Below are 24,928 nucleotides of genomic sequence, written 5' to 3'. Positions count from 1 at the left end.
TTTAACCGGTTCATATTTTTGATTAAAAAAGTAATTTCGTACACATTCGATGACGATGCTAATGGTGGCGATGTCGTCGATGATGATGGATGGATGGATGGTAAAGATGATGATGATGACACCGTTGAGGAAGTTGTTGATGTTCATCATCACATTATCATCAGCATTTCATTGATCATATTGATGAACATGACACTGATTCCGATCATGATTTTGACGACGATCGCCTTAATTTCGTGTCACTATATTATCACCCTTTCACCCACTCACACATTCACTCGTTAGAAACCTCTTTGGATAAATTCAAACAAAATACAGCAATTTTTACACAAGCATTTTTATTTCCTTTTCCATAATTACAACCAATCATGCTACACATTATATTGCTAGTTCGTAAGTTATTCTACTTAAAATCGACCTTCTTTTAATAGATTAACTAATCAATACCATTAATTAATATATCTATATAGATCGATTATTAATCACCCCGGGTAAATTTGCAATTTTTACAACATTTTTGGCTAATATCTTATGTACAGGAGTTCGCTAGAGCATTGCATTAATGTAAATAAATCCTCTAGAAATACAATATCTATATTTTACACAGAAGCCTCTAAATTTTTGTTTCAACTTTAGTTGATTTAAACACACAACGAACATTATTAAAATCAATACACACAACATAGTAGATCAAAAACAAAATACACAACACAATGTATAATCATATAAATTAATGTAACTGTTAAATAAATAATAATTTTGAACTCAAAGGTTTCTTTAAATAATTGTGCAGGACAATCAAGTCAAATACAGTTTTTTTAATATGCATAATGTAAATTAAAATTACTTATAATAAACTAAAAAAAAATATGCTACTCAATAATGTAAAAGATTGGCACTACAACAGGCTGATTTGTTCATTTATAGGCCTTAAAGTACTCATTCTTTACTGTGCGTATCAGAGTGCATATAACTGTGTCATACACTACTATTCATTAGCACTGGACTTATAACTTGCGCACATACGCGAGTCTTGATACGCAGTTTGTTGAGTTACTAGAAAATGTGTATGTACTAATTCAGTAATGTTAAGTGGTCCAATAAAGCCTATTGATATGTTCATTGTTTTCGTCAATACAACCAAAGAGTATAAATAGATCTATTTATACTCTTTGGTACAACCCATTAACTTTATATGCAGCCATTTTTACAAAATCGTCGTGGAAGTAAATGAGGCCACCTTCCCTGTCAATATTAACACCCTATCGGTTGCAGACGTTATATAAATCTAGTTTTCACAGCAAAAATAAGTAGGCTATCAAGTATCTATAGGAGAGGTAGGACTATATTCAACTGGGATATGGAAGCTCAAAATGATAAGGAATCTGATGAAAACTAAATAAAGATCTGATGTGTTACAGCAGAGCATATTATTATAATTGTCTGTACTATTCTAAGCAATGCAAGAATATTATATCCTACAGATAACGTAGAATCTTGCAAAAGAGAAATGTCATTTATCTGTGACTGGCAAATCTATAAAGATACAAATTGTCTATTCCTTGCAACGGACCACTAGCAGTCCATCAGTTGACACACAAAATGTCCTTCACCAAAAAGGGTCATTTGAACTCTTAACATGATTTTTTCTGACTATTTTTGGAAATCTAGACCTAAAACAACTTTGATGAATTACACGCTTGGGATTTTTTTATATAAAAGTGTCAAATATAAAACTAGCTGACACAGTTAAGTCTCGCTTTGCAGTCTGCTAGCGATTATATGTGTATCAACAAGGCAGTCGTTACTACATTTAAAAGGGTAAATTTTCTATTTGTAAAACATTTCCATTTCTGTTCAGAAAGTCTTTATAATCAGCCCACAACTTGTGGAACTACAGCAATGTTCCAAACAAATGTGAATAAAGGATTAATTCATGCTAGATATATCTAGCTAAGAAATTAATGAAGAAAAAAACCCCAAAAAAACAAAACAACTTTATTCTACTTTATTGATTTTCTTTTCTTATAAAGTTTTTAAATTTGAGATGTTGTTTTTCCAGATCATAGATAAAAAAAACTTTTAAAAAAAAAGTTAAAAAATATAAACAACAAACATAAAATCCTATATCAAACTGCATTTAAAATATGCATTAGAAAATCATACCATCAATATTATTTTTTTGAACCAATTGTCTCTAGTCAAGGAAGTTAAAACAAGTTAAAACTTAATAAAATTGAATAAACATTTCAAATGCCTTCCAAAAAGAAAATCTGAACATTTTATATTATATCAAAACCATACAATATATGCAAATCTAAAATTTTCACATTTAAAATATGCAAAATTATATGCAAATTATAATATGCAAATTTTAGACATGCACATTTTAAATATGATTAAAGTAAATACTCTTCAGTTGATACTTGGCCATTGGACTTGTATAACTACTCATGCATGTCAATGTCTGTTTTAAAATATACATCTGTTTTATATAATATCATGTATATTTTACATACTAATGATTTCTGTGATAGGTATAACCATTATTTTATTTCAACTGCACAAACATAAAACAGTCTTCAAAAATATCTTTATTTTCCAAGAGGATTCCAATCCATTTCTTTAAGAGACATTTCTTGGGAAAAGCGAACAAAAATAATACAAAATATACATTTTATTCTCATCATGAGCTTTAAAATAGTGAGATTAACTCAAATTAGTAATACAAAGGAAAGACATAGTTATCACCCTTTTACAAGTTGGTAATGGTTGTTTTTTATATTTAATGTACTCTTTCATACAAATCAGTATTTCTGATTTGAGCATCGTTAGAGAAACAGTCTTGTGTGGTCATGTGATCAGTTAGAGTGTACCTGCATTAATCCTGGCAGACATATTGAATGTAAAAATCCTGATTGCTTAATTAAAGGGACCACCTCTGAGGAAGTAAATAACCTTTATTTTACACTCCCTAGAATATTAATAACTTTTTTACACATTATTTCAGGAAACATTTATTGCTAAAAATGATACTGAATCACATGAGACTTAGGACTGCCATTATGCAAATTAGTAATATGTTAATTAATATTGAGCCATACATAGATCACTTGGTAGAGAATAACTACTGTATGTGCTGATCTCATAACACTGTATTGAAGGTATATGCATATATTTGCATATATACCATGTGGTTGTCACTAATATGGTACAAATTTGCATATGATATTAAGAAGGTTATCTGTTCACTTCTAGTATCACCAAGGTATCTGTTTCATATTCACAATGCTCTCTTATCACTATATTTGTTCTTTCAGTTTTTATTTTATATATTTTTTCTCTTTTTCTTTATCCATTTTCTTAATTTTTTCATCCTAGTGCTACAGTATAACTGTATAGGCTGTGATGACAGGTTTTCATTAGTTGATCATTGATCAATTTTAGATAACATCCACTACAACGTTACAAGTCCATCTCTGTTACATCATACAAAGGTTTCACCACTAGAATCAATACGTGCACGGATCATCTGTATTCCTTTAAGGATCTTTTTCTGATGACCAACGAGATTGATCCCAAGACGAGGCAGGTCATTAGCCGAGAGGTGAGCTATATCGCGGAGCTTGACATACCCGGCATGCTCAAATGTGTCACGATAGCGTGACATCTTCATGCTCTCTAACCATTCTTCCACATTTTGGAATTTGCTCATCTCCTGAATTGCAGTATCTAGGGGATTTTCTCTGAAAAAAATAAAAATACTATAAATATATTGTTTACAAAACGGAGTGAAGAAAATAGATCAAACTACTTCGGCATGAACATGTTATATGATCACACAATGACCAACTTATGTCTTGATTGCTCAACTTGAACACTTTATAAAATATTTAACCTGATAAAAACTGTACAAGAAATACAAAAATACAACCTATAACTATGGTCTTCCTTGCTTTATATATTAAGTTTGCTTCCTCCAATAATCAGTTTCACACGTTACAGGGATAACAACCACTCTTTTGTACCTTCCATGGGTATGGCTTTTAAGCACTTACCTAATTTTTGCCAAGTTCATGAGTATGCTTGGGTTTCTGGCAAGTCGATCCAGAGTAGACACCAGAGTTCCAAATGTAGGCCTGTGCAGTCGATCCTTCTGCCAGCAATCCAACATCAACTGGTAAGTTGCCTGGGGACACTCCATTGGAGGTGGAAGACGATAGCCCTTCTCCACGGCTTGTACAACCTGAAATGGAACATATTAGTTCCTTATTTAATTAGAAAGTATATAGCATTTTTATAAAATAAATAAAATTCATGATAATTATGTTAATTTTTATACAGCTCAGCAGTTTCATGTTATTCAAATGATGATAGCGAGTACTAGAACTTTATTCAATGAATTGAAATTAAAAAGGAAAGTAAAATCTCATCCTTCCATAGCAATATACAAATAGTTTGAACAATTAATACATACATCCTGATTTGACCAGTTCCAGTACGGTCGCTCTCCGTAAGATACCACTTCCCACATTACAATTCCATAACTCCAGACATCTGAGGCTGATGTAAATTTCTTGTAGGATATTGCCTCTGGTGATGTCCATCTCACTGGAATTTTACCTCCACCCTAAAAATCACAAAATAAGTAAGTTAAATTTACAATTAAAATAAAACTAAATAATATACAACTATGCTAAATATATAAGAAAACAGAAATGCAATAAACTCAAGAATTACAAGAATTACCTTTGTCTCATAAGCTCCCTCCTCTTTTTCTCGTGATAAACCAAAGTCAGCGACCTTGCAGTCAAGTGTCTCGTCTACTAGTATATTTCTGGCTGCTAGGTCACGGTGCACATAGTTCATCTCCGATAAATATCTCATTCCCGAAGCAATACACCTCAGCATTCCTATTAGTTGGATCATTGTGAATTGACCATCATGTTCCTATGGGAAGTGGGAGAATTATCAATGACAATTCAGTTAAACTTGCCTAAGTCAATTGTGCCTAAGTCAAATAATTCCTAAGTCATTCATATTTTACAGGACAAATTGCAGTGTTTTCCATTAATTAACAACCTGTAAGTCAAATTTTATCTACCTGTAAGTCGAACAATATTTCAATGGCATTTTGGATTGGACTTAGGCAAATTCAACTGTAGTTCACTGGATCAGCATAGTGAATTCACAATTATATTTTGGAAGGGAAGAAGAGATGTGAAGGTGGTAAATGGGGGCAGATGGGAGCAGATCCAACAACGTAAATGTACATCTAAAATGTATATGGTCCTTGCTGTGATCAACAACAACATTTGAATTGGGCATCTGGCGACGCACAGCATTACTGTTGCATTGCCTCATCTATATCAAGGTCAACGGTCAGTACACCAAAAGACCCTTCTCTTTACAACAGTACACTGTGTCAATTTTTTTATGGACATGTGCCTTTATGTACACAGGACCAACGGCTTAACTTTTCATCCAAAGGATGAGCAATGGGCTTTAACCAAAGGCACACAGAAGTAAGGCATTGACAAGCTTCTATCTCAGTCACTTTGCAACAAATTCCTTACTGCAGAGCTAACTAGCCCTCAATAACGATGAAAATGATTCATTTAATAGTGGAAGGAATATTAGGCCATATCATTTAATTTTTATCACGCTTTAAATTCTATATGTAATTAAGAAAAATGTGCGCATCACCATGCCTACCAATAAAAAATAATTCAACTTACACGAAGAAATGTATCAAGTGCACCATTCGCAACAAATTCTGTTATTATCATCGCTGGACGAGCTGTAAAAAAAAGTAAGAGAAAATATTATTAAATGGAAAAATAAAATAAAAGAAGAGAGAAAATAATTGGACAGGAAAAATACAAGAGTTACTCTGAATATAGCCATAAACCTTGAATAAGTTACTTTCCTCAATACCTACATGACAGAAAACTAAGCAGACATTGAGCTTTTACTGACTTCGGAAATTCAATTCAATTGTTTGAAGCAAGATAATCACAACCATCAAGAACAGTTAATTTCAATTCAAGACATTACAATGCTTAAGTAGGTATTAAATTATCCATTAATGACATAATTATATCTATTAGTTATATGTTGTCACATTACAAGGCTCATTAGCTAGAATGACAAAATGAAATCATGACATATGACCTTAAAGACAGTAGATGAAGCCATGTTAGGTAAATATAAAAAAATAGAACACCGGTAGCAACTTAATTGACAAACTCAAATAATATATTGTGCAAGATTTTGCCAGTAGTAGCTTCATGAGGTACAGCAGTCCATGACAGCTTTATTTGGTGCACCTGATAAAGTTGGCATAGATTGCTGGTGAAAGCTTGTATAATAAATAAACTGAGTCGGGCTCAAAGTGCTACTGCTGTTCTATTCCTTAAAGAGATTCTCTAAAAGAAAAACCTGCTACGTTTTATAGTTTGATTACATTTACATAATTCATAAATCTACGCATAGTGAAAGCAAACATCTAGCGATTGCCAGTCATAAACCAATACACATTGACAAGCACTGCACTATTTTCATCATCTTCTTACTTTTTGTCACAACGCCAAGAAGCTCAACCACATTGGGGTGAAGGAATTGTCCCATGATGGACGCTTCTAAAAGGAAGTTGTTTCGATCCGGCTCAGAAGCACCAGGTTTTAACATTTTCACAGCAACCTTACGATTTGAATTATCTGCCTGGCGAAGGAAACCACTGCACACATCGCCAAATTCACCTGAAGAGAAATGCAAATAATCAAAAAGATTGGAAATTAATAATTGTGCTAAGGCTTGAAACAATAGCAAATGACAGTGACCAGGAGAGTGTAGAGGTGACAACTCAAATGCATAATGCAATGATAGGCCGTCTGGGAATCTACCTGTATTTGTAAGTTTCAGACCCAGAGAAAAGTCTTAATAAAATTTAAACCATTATTAATTAGTAAAGTATAAAACGTTTTAGCTTAATCCTAACATGATAATTTATGATTATTAGTATTGAACAACCTTACCCCCTCCAATGACTGCAATGATCCTGATTGAATTTGCCTCTATCTCAGTTGTGAACTCTTTCAAAGCACGATCTGTGTCGCCATAGATACTAGGATCAACGTAGGTTCGCGCCTTCGTGAGTTGTGGAAGAGCAACTATGAAATATACAAGAATATATTTACAAATGAAAATATAAAATTTGTTTTTTGTTTTTTTTACATTACATTAATATTCATTTGTGTTCCCTGTTTGAAAAATAATATTTATTCCATATCTGTTTAATCATCTAATAGAACCTACAAATGATCAAATTAAATTTGTTAATTATGTGGATTTGTATTCACTCAAAGAGCCAGAAGTCATTGGATAGTGACTTAAATTTTAAAAGTTTTAGCTCTATAGAGGGCAGCAGACAGATTTAAATGATAAAGATAGAATATTACTAACACAAATCTTACATTAATCTCTTCTCACACAATTATAGCTTTACTACACCATTAAAACCAGAATTACTGTAAGTTATTATCAGGGGTGGTGCCCGACGGGGGTCCAAAGTGGTCGTAGTCTGGCATCGGTCAAAATTTTTTTAGAATGGGAAAACAATTTCTTCAACAACATAAATAATACCTTTCTATATAATAATGTTTCTAATGTAATTTTTAATATTTGATATTGCACTATACTTTTAATAATGATTCGTGTATCATGCCAACATTATTATTCTAATAAATTTAACACATATAAAAATAATATTAAACAAACCTGGAAAAGTATTAATGAATTATTAGGTAAAAATACAAACAAGAACAAACAGGATTCATACTTTTTCGATAATAACAATAATAATAAAATAACAGATCTGAATGAAATTGCTAACTTGTTTAATAAATACTTTAATGATGTTGGCTCCAAACTTTCGTCAAAAATTAGCCAACCATCTACAACATCATTAGATTTCATGCCAAGACCTAATAGCAAATCAATATTCTTCTCACCTATCACTGCTAACGAAACTATTAAGATTCTTTGTGAACTTAAATCTGGTAAAAGTACAGGGTATGATGAGATTAATGCTGGTGTCATTAAACAGGTAGCACCATTTATAGTCCATCCTCTTTGTCATATTTAACCTATCTGTTACTACTGGTGTTTTTCCATCAGCATTCAAAATAGCAAAGATAATACCCATTCACAAAAAATATCGCCATAATATTTCTAACTACCGACCAACTTCTCTTCCATGTTTTTCAAAGGTTTTTGAAAAACAAATTTACAACAGATTGATTGACTTTTTAAATGTGCATAATATCCTTCACCCCAATCAATATGGCTTCCGCAAAAACCACTCAACCGATCTTGCATTATTGGATATCTGTAATAAACTTTCTACAGCCTTGTCTGCAAATGAACATACCGTTGGAGTTTTTATGGATCTATCGAAAGCCTTCGACACTATTAATTATAACATTCTTATATCCAAACTTAACCATTATGGTATAAGAGGTCTCCCACTTTCTTTACTTTCAAATTACCTTTATGACAGAAAACAGTTTACACATTTTAATTCTCATAGTTCTTACTGCCGGTAACGTGTGGTGTACCCCAAGGATCTACCTTAGGACCATTACTTTTCCTTATTTATGTTAATGATATCGCAAATTCTTCGAAATTATTTAATTACATATTCTTTGCAGATGATACTAATATTTTTCATTCTCATAAAAATAAAAATACTTTATTCGAAATACTTAATTATGAATTAACAAATATTTTAGATTGGTTCAAAGTAAATAGATTATCGTTAAATATTGATAAAACTAAATTTATATATTTTTGTAACCAAAGAAAAAATCCCAGGTTGACTAATAACTTTAATATTAAAATTGATAATTTACTGATAAAAGAAACCGATCATACAAACTTTCTTGGCGCCGTAATTGACTCTCAACTAAATTGGAAACAACACATAACAAAAATATCCGATCAGGTATCAAAAAATGTAGACGTAATACGGAAAAACCAGCATAGTTTACCATCTAACATTTTATTTTCTTTATACAACACAATGGTTCTTCCTTATTTATCGTACTGTAATTGGTATGGGGTACGGTAACAAACATCAACAACTATGTCCATGGGTTAGCACAGAAGCAACAAAATTAGATCAACTCTTTAAATTACAAAAAAAAACACTTAGCATTTGCTCCAAGTCTAATTCTTTATCACACACTAAACCACTTTTTTTTACATTTAAAACTTTTAAATATTTTTGACATTAATAGGCTTCAAACTGCAATATTTATGCATAGATACGCTAATAACTACCTCCCAGAATCATTTAACAATTACTTTAAGAAAAATGGTGAATTACAATTACCATACACGTACCTCTAATGATTACATTTTGTTCAAATGCCAGACAAATTTTAGCCGTAATTTTGTTAATTTCAATGGACCTAAAGTGTGGAATTCTCTTGATCAAAATCTTAAAACTGCACCATCTGTTTTAAATTTTAAATCAAACTACAAAAAACATCTAATATCGAATTACGCTGCGTCTTAATAATTATATAAATAAAAAGAGCGTTAAGTGAACAATTTGAAAAGTGTAGCAACTACTGTTTTTTTTTTTTTTTTTTTTTTTTTTTTTTTTTTTTTTTTTTTTGTTTCCTTATTTTAAAAGAATCGTGTATAATTGTTTAACTGTCTTTGTATTTTTTTTCTTTGTTTTATAAGGGGTGGGTCGATCTTAAAACCTTATTTGGTTTATCTGACTCTCCCCCCACACAATACTTGTTTCAATGAACTATGTACAGTATATGTTTTCTTTGATGATGCAAATTTCTAATTGCAAATTTTTTACTGTACTTGTGTTTTGTTTGTGATTTTTATGCAATAAATATACTAAAATATAATCTTGCATAGACCCTACAATTTGCCCGTAATAAATTTAATAAAGATTTTTTAAATACCTGTAAAAAAGCGTGAACATCTATTTTATTAGTGTGTATCTTTGGAGTTCAATAACTTATTTTGATCTATTTAGATGAGCTTTTTGATGTTTAGATTGCGTTTTTCAGGGGTGGTGCCAGCGGGGGAGGGGGAGAGGCACCCTATCGAGGAGGGCTGACCCCCCCCCCACACCCAGGTAGAAAAACCACAATTCATCGTGGAGAAAAACATTTTTTTATGTATTTCCTACATATTGGTAGACTCTAAAATCAATTAAATAAGCCTTTGCAACCTCTAAATTGTCAACATTTTTGGGAGCTTCGCCCCCTGAATCATTTTTTAAATCTTTTAAACAATACTTGACCACGCCCACTTTGCTTTCGTCAGGGAAATTTGGCCCCTCATCGGGGGTATCAGCAACCCCAGTTGGGGACCTCGACCCCACCCCGTCGGAAAAATCCTGGTATTCGATATGTCATGGCAAGTAAAACTAACATAAATTTTAAAATTACAATTTTATATTTCTTTATGTTTTTTAGTTATATTTTTGTACTCTCACAAGCAACAATCCATTTTTGGATACAAGATATAACCTGGTGAAAAAAAATACATTATTATATAAATGAAAAAAATAAAAATGTTGCATTCAACTAACCTTCACCATTTGAGTTTGAGTAAATGATGCCCTCTGTTGATGGTAGTGGATCTTTACCTTTCCTGTAACAGAACAGTAATTAGAACAAATACTTTTAAAAATGATAAATCACTCAGAGATTTTATTTCAAATTTGGATAATTTTACAAATTATTACCCGAGATATTTTAATAAGAGTTTTATATTAATGTCTGATTCAAAACCCAAGTGGTTTTCATTGGTCTTTTCATAATCTTTGTTGCCATGGTGATAAGACCGAGTATCATGTCTGCCAGTAAACATTTAGGTTAATTTGATGCGGAATGCAATTCCGTCTTTGATGTTTGCATAACTGCCAAAAACAATACCATCAATCAAAATATTTTGATAAGTACTGTGTTGAATGTCCACATTTGCAGAGACTATGATTAGAGAAAATAACCCCAAATGCAAATTACGCATCAGGGCTTCCCTACAACTCAAGAAACCATGAAATTCGTTTGGAGTGACATTTTTGATTTGGAAGCTTTTAAGCCTTGTGCCCGCAGATAAATTTTACCGTCAAAAGGATTGATAGATTGATGAAGACAATGTTAAAGTCCAACCTGTAATCGGGCATATAACTTTTGAAACAATATTAAATAACAGATGCATTAAAAGCAATACGATACTTTAATATTCTAAATTCAAATAACAAGAATTTAGTGAGACAACTATATTGAATCCAAGGATGCTTTCATAGTTGGAAAATTCTGTTTTTATCACCACTATGTGAAATAGACGGTTGTGGTCTCATCTTAGAGAGGCCTTCATCTTGCAGCAAGTTGGAAATGAGTACCATAATGATGATGATGATGATGAGGATGATGATGATGATAATAATGATGATATAATGTAACAATCCACAAACTCAATAAAAGCTTTACTTAAAGCAGGCAGGTTTGGAGAAGGGGGAGGAAGGGGATATGAACAAATTATAAGGATTGGAAACAGAAACTGTCAAAAAAGGAAGAGGCAAACATATCAATAGAACACATTGATCACATAATACGATATCATGTATATATCTTTATTAGAGTACAAGCACATCCAATAAGTACACAAGATATATCATACATTTAATATAAATTAAATATGAACCACATACAAGTCTACAGCGATCATCAATTAAAAAGACAAGAATAAAATTTAAAAGACATCAAGCAAAAGATGTGAAAACTGTATCTGTAGTGATCATAATAATACCAAAATTATATTCTTTTGAAAAAAACTTAAAAAACGTAATTTAAAATTGCACCATGCAAACTTTACTTTAAATTCCTGTTGATAACTTAAATCATTTTACAATTGTTCACAGTTTTCAAAAACTAAGTCTTATTTTTAATAATGGAATGAATAATGTTCTTTTTTAATTAAAATAAATTATGGTAATGTCAATAAGATTTACAAATATCTTGAGTCTGTGTTTATTTAAAAAAATGTAAATTTCGACTTTTTTTCAATGAATTTTTGGGTTCATGTTGAGATCATCGGAATGTGCGACTACAAAAAATTTGGTTTAGTCTAAGTAGAATCTCATTCTTCGTGAGCACAAGTCCATTAAGAATAACATAGCCAAGATGACTGTGAACAATCTGAAAATGACATAAAGTATTCCATTCAATAACACACAAGTCAAAAACATGGCTTAGTACACAAGCAACAACATGCCGTTAGGTGTTAGCTGTGTACAGATGAACCAATCAAAAGCTAGTGTTTAAATGAAGAGCCAATTACCAATAGCGAACAGAGAGAGGTATCTGTGCATACAAACGATCATCCAACTTGGAGTAACTGAGGCATGAAGCAAAGATACAATTTAAGAAATGTAAAAAAAAAAAACAAACACTTTTAGATCGCTGGAATGAAAAAAAAACTAAATTACTGTCATGATAAGCTAGGATGATGGGGACATTAAATCCACTGAGGCCATGCTGCTAAAAGGTTTGAATTAGCATTGAATACAATTAACAGTTAATCCATACCAGGTAAATGGGTATGCTGTAGGCCTATATCTGTTGATCAAAAATCAACATCATCAAATTTTAAAGGAGATAGAAAACCTTAAATCTTCTTAATGTCCTCTCCCTCCCTCTCAAATCAAATTTTTGTCAGTCTCAGAGCCTTCCCTTTCCCTTAAAATATCTTTCTCCTTAACGCATGTTCCCCTTCCCAGGGGTGAATCCAGAATTTTTGAAACAGGGGGAAAAACAGTTTCAGAATAGGTAAGTGAGTAGCACATAACATTGATCTGCATTGAAATTTTTAAAATTTAGTGGAAAAACGGGGGAGTGGGGCACACACGTGCCTTCCATGCCCCCTACTGGATCTTTCCTCTTTAAGTTTGTTCGCTCTATCTTCCCGATATCTTACATACATCAATTTCCCTTATTATTGTCAACCTGCTTGAATCATAAAGTATTGTAAACTATATAACACAATAAACATTACATTAAGAAGTTCTATAAGTGTTAAGCCCATGATGATAACACCAAAAGCACTATTTATATAATGGTGGCGATGACGTATTAGCAGTGGCGGCGATCACGACAATAGCAATGCTGTGGTAACATTGGCAGTGATGGCAAGGACAACAACAGAATAGTGATGATGATGAGAATGATAATGCTTGATAATGATAACCTGATACTGTTAAAGCTAATCATGATTATAATGTTGATTAATAATAATGATAAGGATTACAACTTAATCCAAACCAATTATAAAATAACTAATGACATTAAAACATAAGTTTAATCCTTAGTCAATATACGTTAATTAAATTCATATTTATTTAAAATCAAATAAATTCTTAAAAACTATGTATTAAATAAAATTAAAAACAAATACATAAATACAAATGTATTGACCATATTATTTTTTAAACAACATTAGTTAAATATATCATTATACAATAAATAAATGTTATAAAAATTAATGATTTCAAATATTAAAATTTTGAATATATTATTATATTAAAAGACAAATAAGTTAATATATAAATGAAAAAATATATTTAGATGTTAAAGTGTGTCATAGTTTGAAGCTGTACATCAATTGCATAAAACAAACATGCAAATTAATATCAACTTGGTGTCAAGAGAATACCAACCTTCTTCTCACGGACCAGTAAATAATAGCAAGAATTGCCAACAAAATGAACACCGCCCCTGCAGCCACTGCAACAATCATCCCTAATCCAAATGCAGCACCATTATCCGAGTCTAAATGAGTGGGTGATGTAAAATCAAATAAATAATACATAAATATATATTAATGTATTCTGTACATTTAAATGTTTTTCCAAGGATTTCTTCTCCTATAGAACCTACATTTATGGGTAATAAAAATGCTATAACATAGCCAACAGGAAAAATGTTCACTAACTTTATATTTTATTACCACTTTCAAATATATGTAAAATTGTGACTCTGTTCCATCGCATAGATATTCATCTAATATTGTTTATAATATATTTCTAATAAAACTGAAGATGTCTGCTGAAGACAAATGAAAGCAAAACACATTAATCAAAATAGAAACATAATATTATCAATATGTTGTTTTTAAAACAAAATATAAGCATTTTTTGGGGTACGCAAAAAGGAAAAAAGAAATGATTTCACAAAAGGTTTCATTTGTTTCTTTTTCTGAGAGGCTGCCCTCAATACTAATTATAATAACAATATGATATTTTTAGATTTTCTGTTTTTTGTCTGCTTTTGCCAACTGAAGATGCTTTTCTTTTGTTATTTTTAATGAAAGATAATAAAGTTCATTCATATTTCATATTTCAATTGAAAATATTTTTAGAGTGAGCATATCCAGGGCTCATCTCATTTGTAAGTGCAAAGAGAATTATTATTATTATTATTATTCCTCTGATCAAAGAGAATAATACTAGATGAATTCTAACATTTGAATATGGCTATTTGAACATTAAACAGTAAAAAAAAAAGAAATTTATATAATTTCATTTTACACCCATATATACTCCAGGGCGGATAGAGACAAACATTTTCTTTCCCCATCCCCTCCCATAAGCAATATGAACAGCACTATCAGTCTCAAACCCACCATTTAGTTGGAAGGCCAGAGACTACCAATGCTACCACATGCCTTTAGATTTCAAGCATAATACTTTTCTGCAATAGCTCCCTCTATTGATGAAGGTTTAAAGACAGTCACCTCCAACTCAATAAAATCAGCTATACAGTATATATTTTTTTCTCTTTGCAAAATCAGGGACAATGACATTCACACTGTAATCTTATTAAGACTAACAGCCTTAAGATAAACTAAATAAAGTGCCATTACATTTGTCACATTTTCATCAGAGCTGTGAAAAAAGTGATGGAAAAAACGGTATGGAATTATGCCGTAAGATCCTGGCTTGATCCTGTTGTGAACGAAAGAAATCTCTTTAGAATGGTTCTTACGAATGGCGATTGATGGAAATGGGTCATTTAAAAATATCCTACTGTAGTTGAGTTCCAGTTCTGAGAGCTCTAAACAATCAAGTTTTCGAAATATTAGGTCTTAGCTATCACAGCTCTGTCAAGTTACTAAAAAAAATTGCTCTATCTGTGGCATAAACATTGAAAGTTGAATTTAAAATATAAACTGGCAATTTCTTAAAGGAAATATAAACTTCCAAATTCATTCAATCGAGGAAAAGTTTTCCCTTGTGAATTAACAGAAAACTTGACTGCTGCAATAAAAAATTTTACACAAAATATGTAAAAGCAACTGAATTAATGATTCTTACTTGTTGATGTTGTACTGATTGGATGACTAAATGCTCCAAATCCGGACTTAGTTTGAGCACGAACCTAAAGCAACAAGAAACAATAAACAATGTATATTATTAATATAAATATTAGTTTTATGTTATATATTAACCAAAAACATTTTACTCATTCGTATCATTCAACTTCATATATTTATTTAGATTTTTAATATAAAAACAAATAATTCTTTGTTTTTCTGCTAATTAGATTAATTTATATTTTTATTAATTTAATGTTACAAAGACACCAATGGGGCATATATTTTTCATTCCTTCTTGTTGAAGTACAGCACTTTAAGCGTCTTGTGCGTTGGCCATGATGCAGCATTAAAGCTGCAAGGTATGTAGACTGTAATGTGCATTAGATTACCCCTTTAAAGTGAATCTCACATCCTGTTGTTTATCCCCGGCTTACAATACAGTTTAACTGTCACCGTCAGACCTTTGCGATCATATTTCAGATAACACATCAACTTCATCCCAGCCTCTGTGTTCTTAAAAGCAATGCTTTTTGTAAAGCGAGCTATATCTAACGGCCAACTCGGGCAACTCGTACGACGTAGCCCAATGTGATTCATCATCTGGGACAGTCTTAAACCGTCAAGAAAAATATTAAACATGTTTAATATATAACGACGCAACTGTATCCACCATAAACCATCGTGGCTGCGTTTAACTCGCACAGACCTGACACAACAAATATTTGCGTCGTACGATGCTGTCTGAGTTTACCTTTACCTGTATGGAATGCCTTTACATGTCAAATTTGCCTGTTGGGAAGACTTCTGTACATTTCCATTCAATTCACAGCATCATATACATTAAGTATTTTAAACAAATTTCAGTAAAATATTACCTGGAAGATATATTTATGATTGAGCAGTTTGAGATTTTCAATCAGTTTTTCCTGAATGTTCCCAAATGTCGGCGTATGAGTCAGATATTTGCCGTCTGTTAACGGTTGGTCTTGTCGGTAGTAACGAATCTGATAACTTATAATCTCTCCATTGGGAAACTCTGGTACTTCCCATTCCAGATTCACAGATGTTGAGGTGATCTTCCTGACTATTATTCCTCTAACAGGAGACGGCACTGCGAAGATAATGGGAAAAGTTAAATGATGCCACTGATACATTCAGTCGTTACGTTACTTCAACAACTTTAAAGAATTAAAATCACATGGAAAATCTAAGTGCAAGAAAATACACATGACTGAAGTAGGTCGATGATTTCAAAGAAGCAATATGTTAAATAAATATGAAAATTCTAGCACAATCTTTACATATATGAAAGTAATAAATGGATAATATAAAGGTTTTCATTCAACACTCCAATAATTATAGGTATAATAACGAGGATTTTGATCCTTGGGAAGAGGATGATGATGATGATGATGGTGATGATTATTGAGGATTTTCTTGGTCTGTCAACACTACCTGTCACAAATGTGTGTAATTTTCCCATATATGGACATGATGATATTATATCACATCCACATATGGACATGATGATATTATTACACTCATATATAGACAATCTCAGGTAGGACAAATATGACTTGATAGTGCGACCGGGTATTAGGCATTATACATTATCAAACCTTTGTCAGACAATACTTGATCAGATTTTGTACAATTATTAACAGGCATAACAGATTATGCAATTTGGTTTAATAAGACAATCAGATAAATACATACACTGTTAGACAAAGTTTGTTCAAACTCTGGCTATTAAGTCTGGGGTTTGATTATGTATCTAATTATTAACAACAGGCATGAAAGATAAATAATTTGGTTTAATAAGAAAATTTTATCAATGCATAAGCCTAATCATTGGTATCGAGTCTGGGATTTAAATGCATATACAGGCTTTAAAGCAAGAAAGTAGTTCAGTAGCCGTATTAGTGTATACAGATGAAAAAATGAGTAGGTAGCACTTTTTTGACTATCAATACACTTTATTTCACGAGCTTCCGCTACAGTCAGTGGGGCTTCATCAGGTGAGTGAAGTGGTTCACACTACTTTAAAGCACAGTAAGTTTAGTTCATAAGAGTATTGATGAAACTTATTAGAAAGCAATGAAATGCATCCTCTATCTACAGACAAGCATAAATAAATACTTCAGCATGTAATACTACGGTGCTTATTTTTTATGTGTACTGTCTCAAAAATATGTTAATATTCTCCTGAAACATGGATTATAATTATCATTTATTTCTATATTTATAATGGCCCTTTTCAATACTTCTTTGAATATACAGTCTAAACAGCAGACACTTACTACCTCATATCACTAATATATCACTTCTGAATCAAGTCTACGTTAAATGGTTTAAAAGAAACATTTTATATGGCAGTACAATATTGTGTAGAGGATATATATCAAAATGTGTGCTGGATGTATTGAACAATGATTGATGTCAATTTTATTCTTCATATATCTTTATGAAACGCAAAAAAGCAGTTAAGATGAAAGAAAATCTAAAAAAAAGATATGAATATCAAATTAGTAATTTTCAGTAAAAAAAAGAGCAGAAATAGAACTAAGGATATAAATAAGGCTAAATATAATAAAAACCAAAGAGTAAAATGAAAAATATTTGCATGGTGTAATGAATTTCAATTCAAAAGGCAATTTAGTTTAAAACTCACACTGTATAAACTCAAAATTAAATGAATCTGTGGAAATAAAAATAAACTTATTGACTTTATCTTCTCAAGAATAATCAGATATGGAAATATATATTTTAAATATCAATACTGTATAATCATGGAGGTATTATTGAGTGAGATCACTTGGCAACAGATCCCTTTGACACGACAAACCTATGTGTTCCCCGCCTTTGAATCGCGCGCGGGCATATTACCCTATAATTCACATTTTTTCGTTAGCAACAACTTGGCAACGACATGCATTTATACGCTTCCAGCAGAGCAGTTGTACAATAAAGCGTTTGATTTTAACCCATTAAATATCTTTATAATGAACAATATTCCCCTGAATAGTTTTTTTCGGACTGTTAGTATGTTATTATTTGTATATTTCAGGAACAGATTCCGTAAAATATTTATGTTAAAATTACTTCTGTGTTCATTATAATTCTGTCTAAAGATTGATTGGTTCGACTATAAAGCTAAGTCAGCGTAAAACTGAAAAATACTCAGATTTTTTTATTGATTTTTCGAATAGTTAACCCTTGTTAACCCTAAAATGACTTAGTTTATTATAATCCTCAATTATTTATTAATTAATATCTGTTAAAATTAGAATTGGCGAATTTTGGCCAATTTATGAAAATTGAAATTGAAATATACTTTTATAGGTCATGTAAATGTTCCATTAAATTCGAAACTTTTTTTGGCGGAAAATATTAATATGTTTGATATTTTATGAGAGATAAATGTATCAGCTTCAAAATGGAAACGATTGCGCAGCCATAGTGATTGACTGTATGTAGTGCGCATCGAGAAAAGAAGGTGCTCTCCATTTCGCCATATTCAATTTTTTGCTAAACTATGCCTGCTGAAAATTTGATGGCGGGGAACACATCGGACTTCAAAGGCATCGCGCAAACGTTTTTCACGCGCTGCGGCAGCTTTGACCTTGGTTCATTTGCATAGCGCTGCGTGCGCGTAGCTTTTTCGAGTGATCTTCTCAATAATACCTCTATGGTATAATTAAATTATTTTCTAAAAATATAAACATAAAAATAGGAAAATGTGAGAACACTTAACTTCTTACATGGTTGTTGAATTAAATTTCTGATGTATTTCACTGCATCACTCGAATAGATTACATAAGATACTTATATTTTCAACAAGCATTACAGTAACATGCCCTAAATGATTGATTAATATGTGGGTTGTCAAATTTTATGATGAAATAAAACACATTTTTTTCACTTGTTATGCTGGCAGTAAATATTAAATAATTAAAAAATATGTGCAAGTATTATGTGCAATACTTCAATCACTTAACAACTTCAGGTGATAAAGTGAAAGTGTTTAATTGATCACTTATTTCAAGCTAATCAATCAATTAATCAACCAATTAATTAATCAATCGATCAATTAATTAATAAAAAGACAATCTGTTAATTAATGGATATATCAGTCATAAACAAAAGAAAGCTATTCAATCCATTACGCAATTTAACTAAATTACACTTGATTTAAAATACCAGAATTCCTGGGTTCATTCTCTTTTTAATGGCGAAAAATTGACCGCACCCATAATGACAGGGTGAAATATTGTACTTGCTGTTGATATAAAGCCTGCAAAGTATGTTACACTGTTTATATTCTTATTCTTCTGTTGGTGAATATCAACTAAAAATACTCAAGTGCTACTTTCCATCTGAATTATACGTTTTGGTTTTTAGTTACGAGAGATATTTTCGAAAACTTGTAACGAAAAGGACAGTAGTTGAGGGGTTAAGCACCATGATACACTTTTTTCCATTCTGGGACACAATTTAAAGGTTTGAGTTTCAAGAAAATATTTCAGGCTCTGTTTCATCAGGTTTTCTGTTGCAGATTATTGAAGTGTTTCTTAATTGCATTTCACGATTGCTTTCAATAACATCTAAGCGACCCACATAATACGATCTAAACGTCCAATGATTTCAAAGAATCAAAACAAAATGCAACAATGTTGCATACAATAAAGGCATAAGAGAGTCAAAATTACTATCAAGAAAACTCATAAAACACACATAAAACAGTACACGAAATATTTTCCATCTATTCTCATCTGATTACTGGAGTGATTGCAGTAACCTCGATGGATATATGGCTGCATGCGGTCACCGTTACTAGTAATAACCGTTGTAATGATGAGACCAGCTTTGCACAGCTTTAAATAAATGGAAAGATGCAAGGAAATGCGAAGAAAATTGGATATTTTACTTGCTTTAAATGATGAACAATGAGCCGTCCATCACTCCATGAGCCTAATATGGTTACTTTATCCATACATGTTTAAGAACGTCTTTGAAACGATTCTAATTCACATGGTTTAATGAGTACCATTCAGAGAACACAAGCATGTGTTCATACATAACAAACACTCACTTACGTTATGTTGTTTTCACAATCACATTGCCAATGGCAAGGAATCTGTTTTTCTTATGGTAATAACCGTCAATGTGCGAGGTGATAAAACCGGGAATAAATATAATAGACTGCAAGCTTTCACATAGACAGATGGAAATGAAACTTAAGTGGGCACAAGGGGGGAATTGCAGTACACCTTGGTCTATAATAACCAGAAAAAGGTGGCGCATTCACACCTTAAGCTTTGATAACAGATTGTTTACAACCATTGTGAAATGGATTCAGTACAATATTTATGAATGAGTTGCTAACAGAAATCACAGCTCTATACAATTTAAGCAGATTATTATGTATTGGAATGAATACAATATAATTGCGACTGTAAAATACTGACTGTGCAGCATTCACACCAAATGTTATGATTACAATTCAAGATAATTTATTATTTTAGATATAATTAATAGGTAACAAACTGAAAGTATAAAATTTAAGGTATCTTTCAATTGAAATATAAGAATGAGAATCTTTGTTTTTCCAATTAACTCATAATAGTTCTTATATTCTTTGGTAAACTGTTTAAAATTGTCAATTTATGGACTTTTTAGTAAAATGTCTATAAATCATCAAATAAATATTTGTCCTAATCTGTTTCACACTGGAATTTATAAATGTAATTTTATCATTTTAAATTAGCTTTCATTGATTGAAAAAAAAAATTTCATCCACATTTCAATCAAACTTCTTAAGGTTTGTGACTCTGTAGGAGAAAATGATGATTTATATATGAATAGAAAGATGTTCGAGAACAAATGGAATTAAAAGTATAAAGTGAGTTCTTAGAAAAGTAAAATCTATAAATTTGTAACTGATAATATTTCAAATTCTTATAACAAGTTTAATAACAAATACAACCAGTTTCTTGAAACTGTCTTAAATGTTCTCAAACATTAAAGAATTAACTAAATTACAGCATATGTATCAATTAAGATGTCGTAAATTATGTACCGTACATTCCAACTATATTGGATACCGCGAGCCTTTATGTGGTCACATATTATCATGTAAATTTTTATAATGTAAACAATTTTTTACATTTTGAATAACAGATCAATTTAATTCATTTTTAATCTTCTAGTTCCCAATATTTTAAAGACTTTTGTATTATAGAAGATATCAATGATTATTTTAACACGGGACACGTGCTTACTCGGTTATTTTCACAAAGTACTTTAAACACAAAATGTCCCTCCGGGAATTATGGGATATTTCATTGATGCAAAGGCTAAATATAAACAAGCTGCAGGAACATAATAAACATAGGTTTATAAAACCATTTCTGTGTGTAAAAATTTCTAAGCGACGACGGTAAATTGAAACGAATGGTCCCCTGGTACCTAGGCCTTAATCTGAGTGGAGTTAATCGACTGGAACCTACACGTCGGTTTGTTTCATCTCTTCTACTCATAGGGAGTATTTCAACTACAGTAAATTATGATATTTTGACTAGTTTGTTGACAATCTTTGACATATGGTACAATGGACAAGACAGAAAATGCTGGTCTCGCTTCACAATATGACAGGTCAATTAGCTTAATATATTAAGCTTATTTTTACATAAATGGGCAAACATGCTGAACTTTGCTCTACAGCTAAGGTTAAATTACCATACTTGGTCATGTGAATTGAGAGAAAAGGATGTCTGAAGGTTGGGAGAAGGGGGAGAGGAAATTATTTGAGCAAAGGGTTAAAGTACTAAAACCTTTGTAAAATAATGAATGAACTGATAAATGATGATGACAATTGTGATGATGATGATAATGATGATGATGATTTTTGTATGATGATAATGATGATGATGATGATTTTGTTAAAATTATGTGTTGTTGATAATGATGATGATAACTAAAAATAAATTTAAGGGACTAAACGTAGGAATGAATGAATACCATACTATCCAGTGCATGAATGAATGCACTCCTGACCGTAGCTATCTATCAACCAATTAGAATGCTCATTTAATCATTTCCTTTTAAATCTTCCAATCAATGACAAGAAAGGTGCCAAATTGGAAAGAGTACTGGTTTCATCAACTACGGTATGATTTGCATCACATCTAAGTAATAACTTAATACTTTTATGAGCAACGTCACCAACAGATGTATCACATATATCATCAATAACCAGAATACTGAGCACATTTTGTATTAGTCAGAGAAAGTAGGACCTAGTGCAAATTATCAGCTAAACATAAATAAATATCCAATGAAAAATGAAGGCAGAGGAAGGTTCATACCGCAGTCACCTGTTCGAGCGGGCAGACTCTTGGTCATCAAAATACTCATAACAGATAAATTACTCTGCTAATTTCCATGATTAAGACCAATCATTTTCATCTTTGTCATCAGGCTCTTGGCAATGTGCAAGTCTAAAGCGATTGGTTCTTAACAATAAGTACTTAATAATTGCTAGATTTGACAACTATAGCGGTGTTTGGAAGTCTTTGTTCGGCAGGAACTGGCAAAAGACGTCAAAGCAATAAAAGACAGTGTAAGATAATATTCCCTTAATGCTTACCGCTAAGTGTTATATTTAAGTGTTAGTATAAGTGATAATATCCAATGTATTTTTAAGATCTTTGAGATAATAATATTTATAATATTCAAAAAATCTACTGTATGATTATCCACAAGAGTGCTTTTACTTAAAATTTCAAAAAAATATAAAACAAAAATAAAATAAAATAAATACATATACCATTAAATATATTTATAAAACATGCTTCAAAACTAGATATATAACAAAAATACAGAGAAAAAATATAATTAATAATGGGTCAATATATCTATATTTATTATAAACAGAAATATATAGGCTAAAGAAAACTAAATTATGAATATGTATATTGTTATAGCAACTGAAGTTAAGAAAACTAAAAAAAAACATGATATGAAAAATGAGCTTTACAACAGATGTATAAAAATGTCATGAATCTTTATTGTATCCTACATTAAAAAAATTAATTGTTAATTCAGATTTTTCAACAAGAAATAATCATCTATAATAGACATGACAAATACCGCATATGGTGCAATGCATTCCAAACAGCAATCTTCCATTCAATGAAAAATCACGCTTCACTGCACAATTGAACTATCACTCCACTTGTACTTCACTGGTTGTCGCAAAATATAAACTTATATCATAACTCACCAACTTCAACAGCTCACTCACATGGCAACAGTTATGGCCAATAAGCTTGCTTCAATTTTGTTCAAGGTTACGAGAAAATTCAACAAGAGAAATTACCATTGATATACAAGTTAACAACTAAGTTTTGACAGTTTGTGATCAAGGATGACACAAAGGTTTAGACCAAGTTTGTCTGAAATTATCAAGAACCATTGGCTATGAAAGGTATATCTATTTATTTATGGTATATTTATTTATTTATGGTATATTTATTTATTTATTATTCAAAGATCTGAAACAAAAAAAAAGATTTAAAAAAAAAAAAAGTGCTTTGCCAGAAATCAATACAATAAATTCAAATAATTAAAAGGTACAAATAAGTAAACCTAGATTAATTGTATAGAAAGTATCTAATAACAAAAAGTGATTTGACAAGGATTTAAACCCAAGATATTTAGACTAGTAGTCTGGTACCATACCATTTTGCCACACTGAATGTTTTTAGTCACTTTTAGTTACTTGGAATTGATTCCTGAAATTTACTTTGTTTGCAGTGCTACTTTTTTTTTTTTTTTTTTTTTTTTATAAGAACACATTTTATAAGAACAATGAGGCTGAAATTGCCAAACAATTAAGAACAAAATAAGAACAAATTGAGACTGAGGTAAAATGCCCAAAGAAATGTTTATTTTAAAAATCTAGAAAAACCAAAAAAATCATATCTGTACCTTATGTGCAGTAGGTGTGACTATGTAATACCCTCCATAATACAGTACAGTAGGTGTACCTACCCAGGGCTTGAAATTAAGGCTTATTTGGTCGCATTTGCCACCTGATTTTTTAAGGTGCGACAAGGTGCGACAAAACTTTGTCGCGCTCAGTGCGACAAGGTCATTTGGTAGCGCAAGTAGATTTTGTAAGCGGCAGGAAGGTGGTTTCCCTCCAAATCCTAATTATTTACAACTTGTACAGCCCATTATTTTCAGTCAGGCAGTACGCAAAACATGCTATCATCTGTTAAAGTGTGACATCGTACACTAAAACCGTGTCGATGTGCGCTCATCTTATTCTTGGCAAATAAGCGATCACCGTCAAAGCGAAGGAGACTGGTATAAAAACATCGGATTGCACGATTTTTTACTATTTTATTGAGTACTACTCTTAACCTCTACCTCCTCGTAATTGTGAACGTTTCCTTAACGTATTTGTTCATAAAATAGACTATGTACCGAAATTTCAAACGATCGTATACAG

General features: G+C 31.4%; 1 protein-coding gene across 5 annotated transcripts in view; it reads right to left on the bottom strand.

Moving 5' to 3' along the window:
• Positions 1–321: 321 nt before the first annotated feature.
• Positions 322–24,928, bottom strand: part of LOC117101827 (ephrin type-B receptor 1-B-like) — a 50,805-nt gene continuing 26,198 nt past the window's right edge. For 2 of the 5 annotated variants that reach the window (XM_033241922.1, XM_033241925.1), the window contains 13 exons: positions 18,083–18,109; positions 16,287–16,522; positions 15,410–15,473; positions 13,754–13,865; positions 12,379–12,435; positions 10,625–10,686; positions 7,038–7,172; positions 6,576–6,761; positions 5,739–5,800; positions 4,750–4,950; positions 4,478–4,630; positions 4,059–4,246; positions 322–3,746 (listed from right to left, as the gene is read on the bottom strand). In XM_033241922.1, coding sequence (XP_033097813.1) covers positions 3,488–3,746; positions 4,059–4,246; positions 4,478–4,630; positions 4,750–4,950; positions 5,739–5,800; positions 6,576–6,761; positions 7,038–7,172; positions 10,625–10,686; positions 12,379–12,435; positions 13,754–13,865; positions 15,410–15,473; positions 16,287–16,522; positions 18,083–18,109 — 1,742 coding nt within the window. In that variant the 3' untranslated portion in view covers positions 322–3,487. The remainder of the gene's footprint in view (positions 3,747–4,058; positions 4,247–4,477; positions 4,631–4,749; positions 4,951–5,738; positions 5,801–6,575; positions 6,762–7,037; positions 7,173–10,624; positions 10,687–12,378; positions 12,436–13,753; positions 13,866–15,409; positions 15,474–16,286; positions 16,523–18,082; positions 18,110–24,928) is intronic. The other 3 variants (XM_033241924.1, XM_033241927.1, XM_033241926.1) reach the window with 2 other exon arrangements.

Source organism: Anneissia japonica, unplaced genomic scaffold (genome assembly GCF_011630105.1).
Source record: "Anneissia japonica isolate Jap-2015-1 unplaced genomic scaffold, ASM1163010v1 scaffold4988_len2956909_cov206, whole genome shotgun sequence".
Classification (NCBI taxonomy): Eukaryota; Metazoa; Echinodermata; class Crinoidea; order Comatulida; family Comatulidae; genus Anneissia; species Anneissia japonica.
This window is presented reverse-complemented; position numbering and strand designations above follow the sequence as displayed.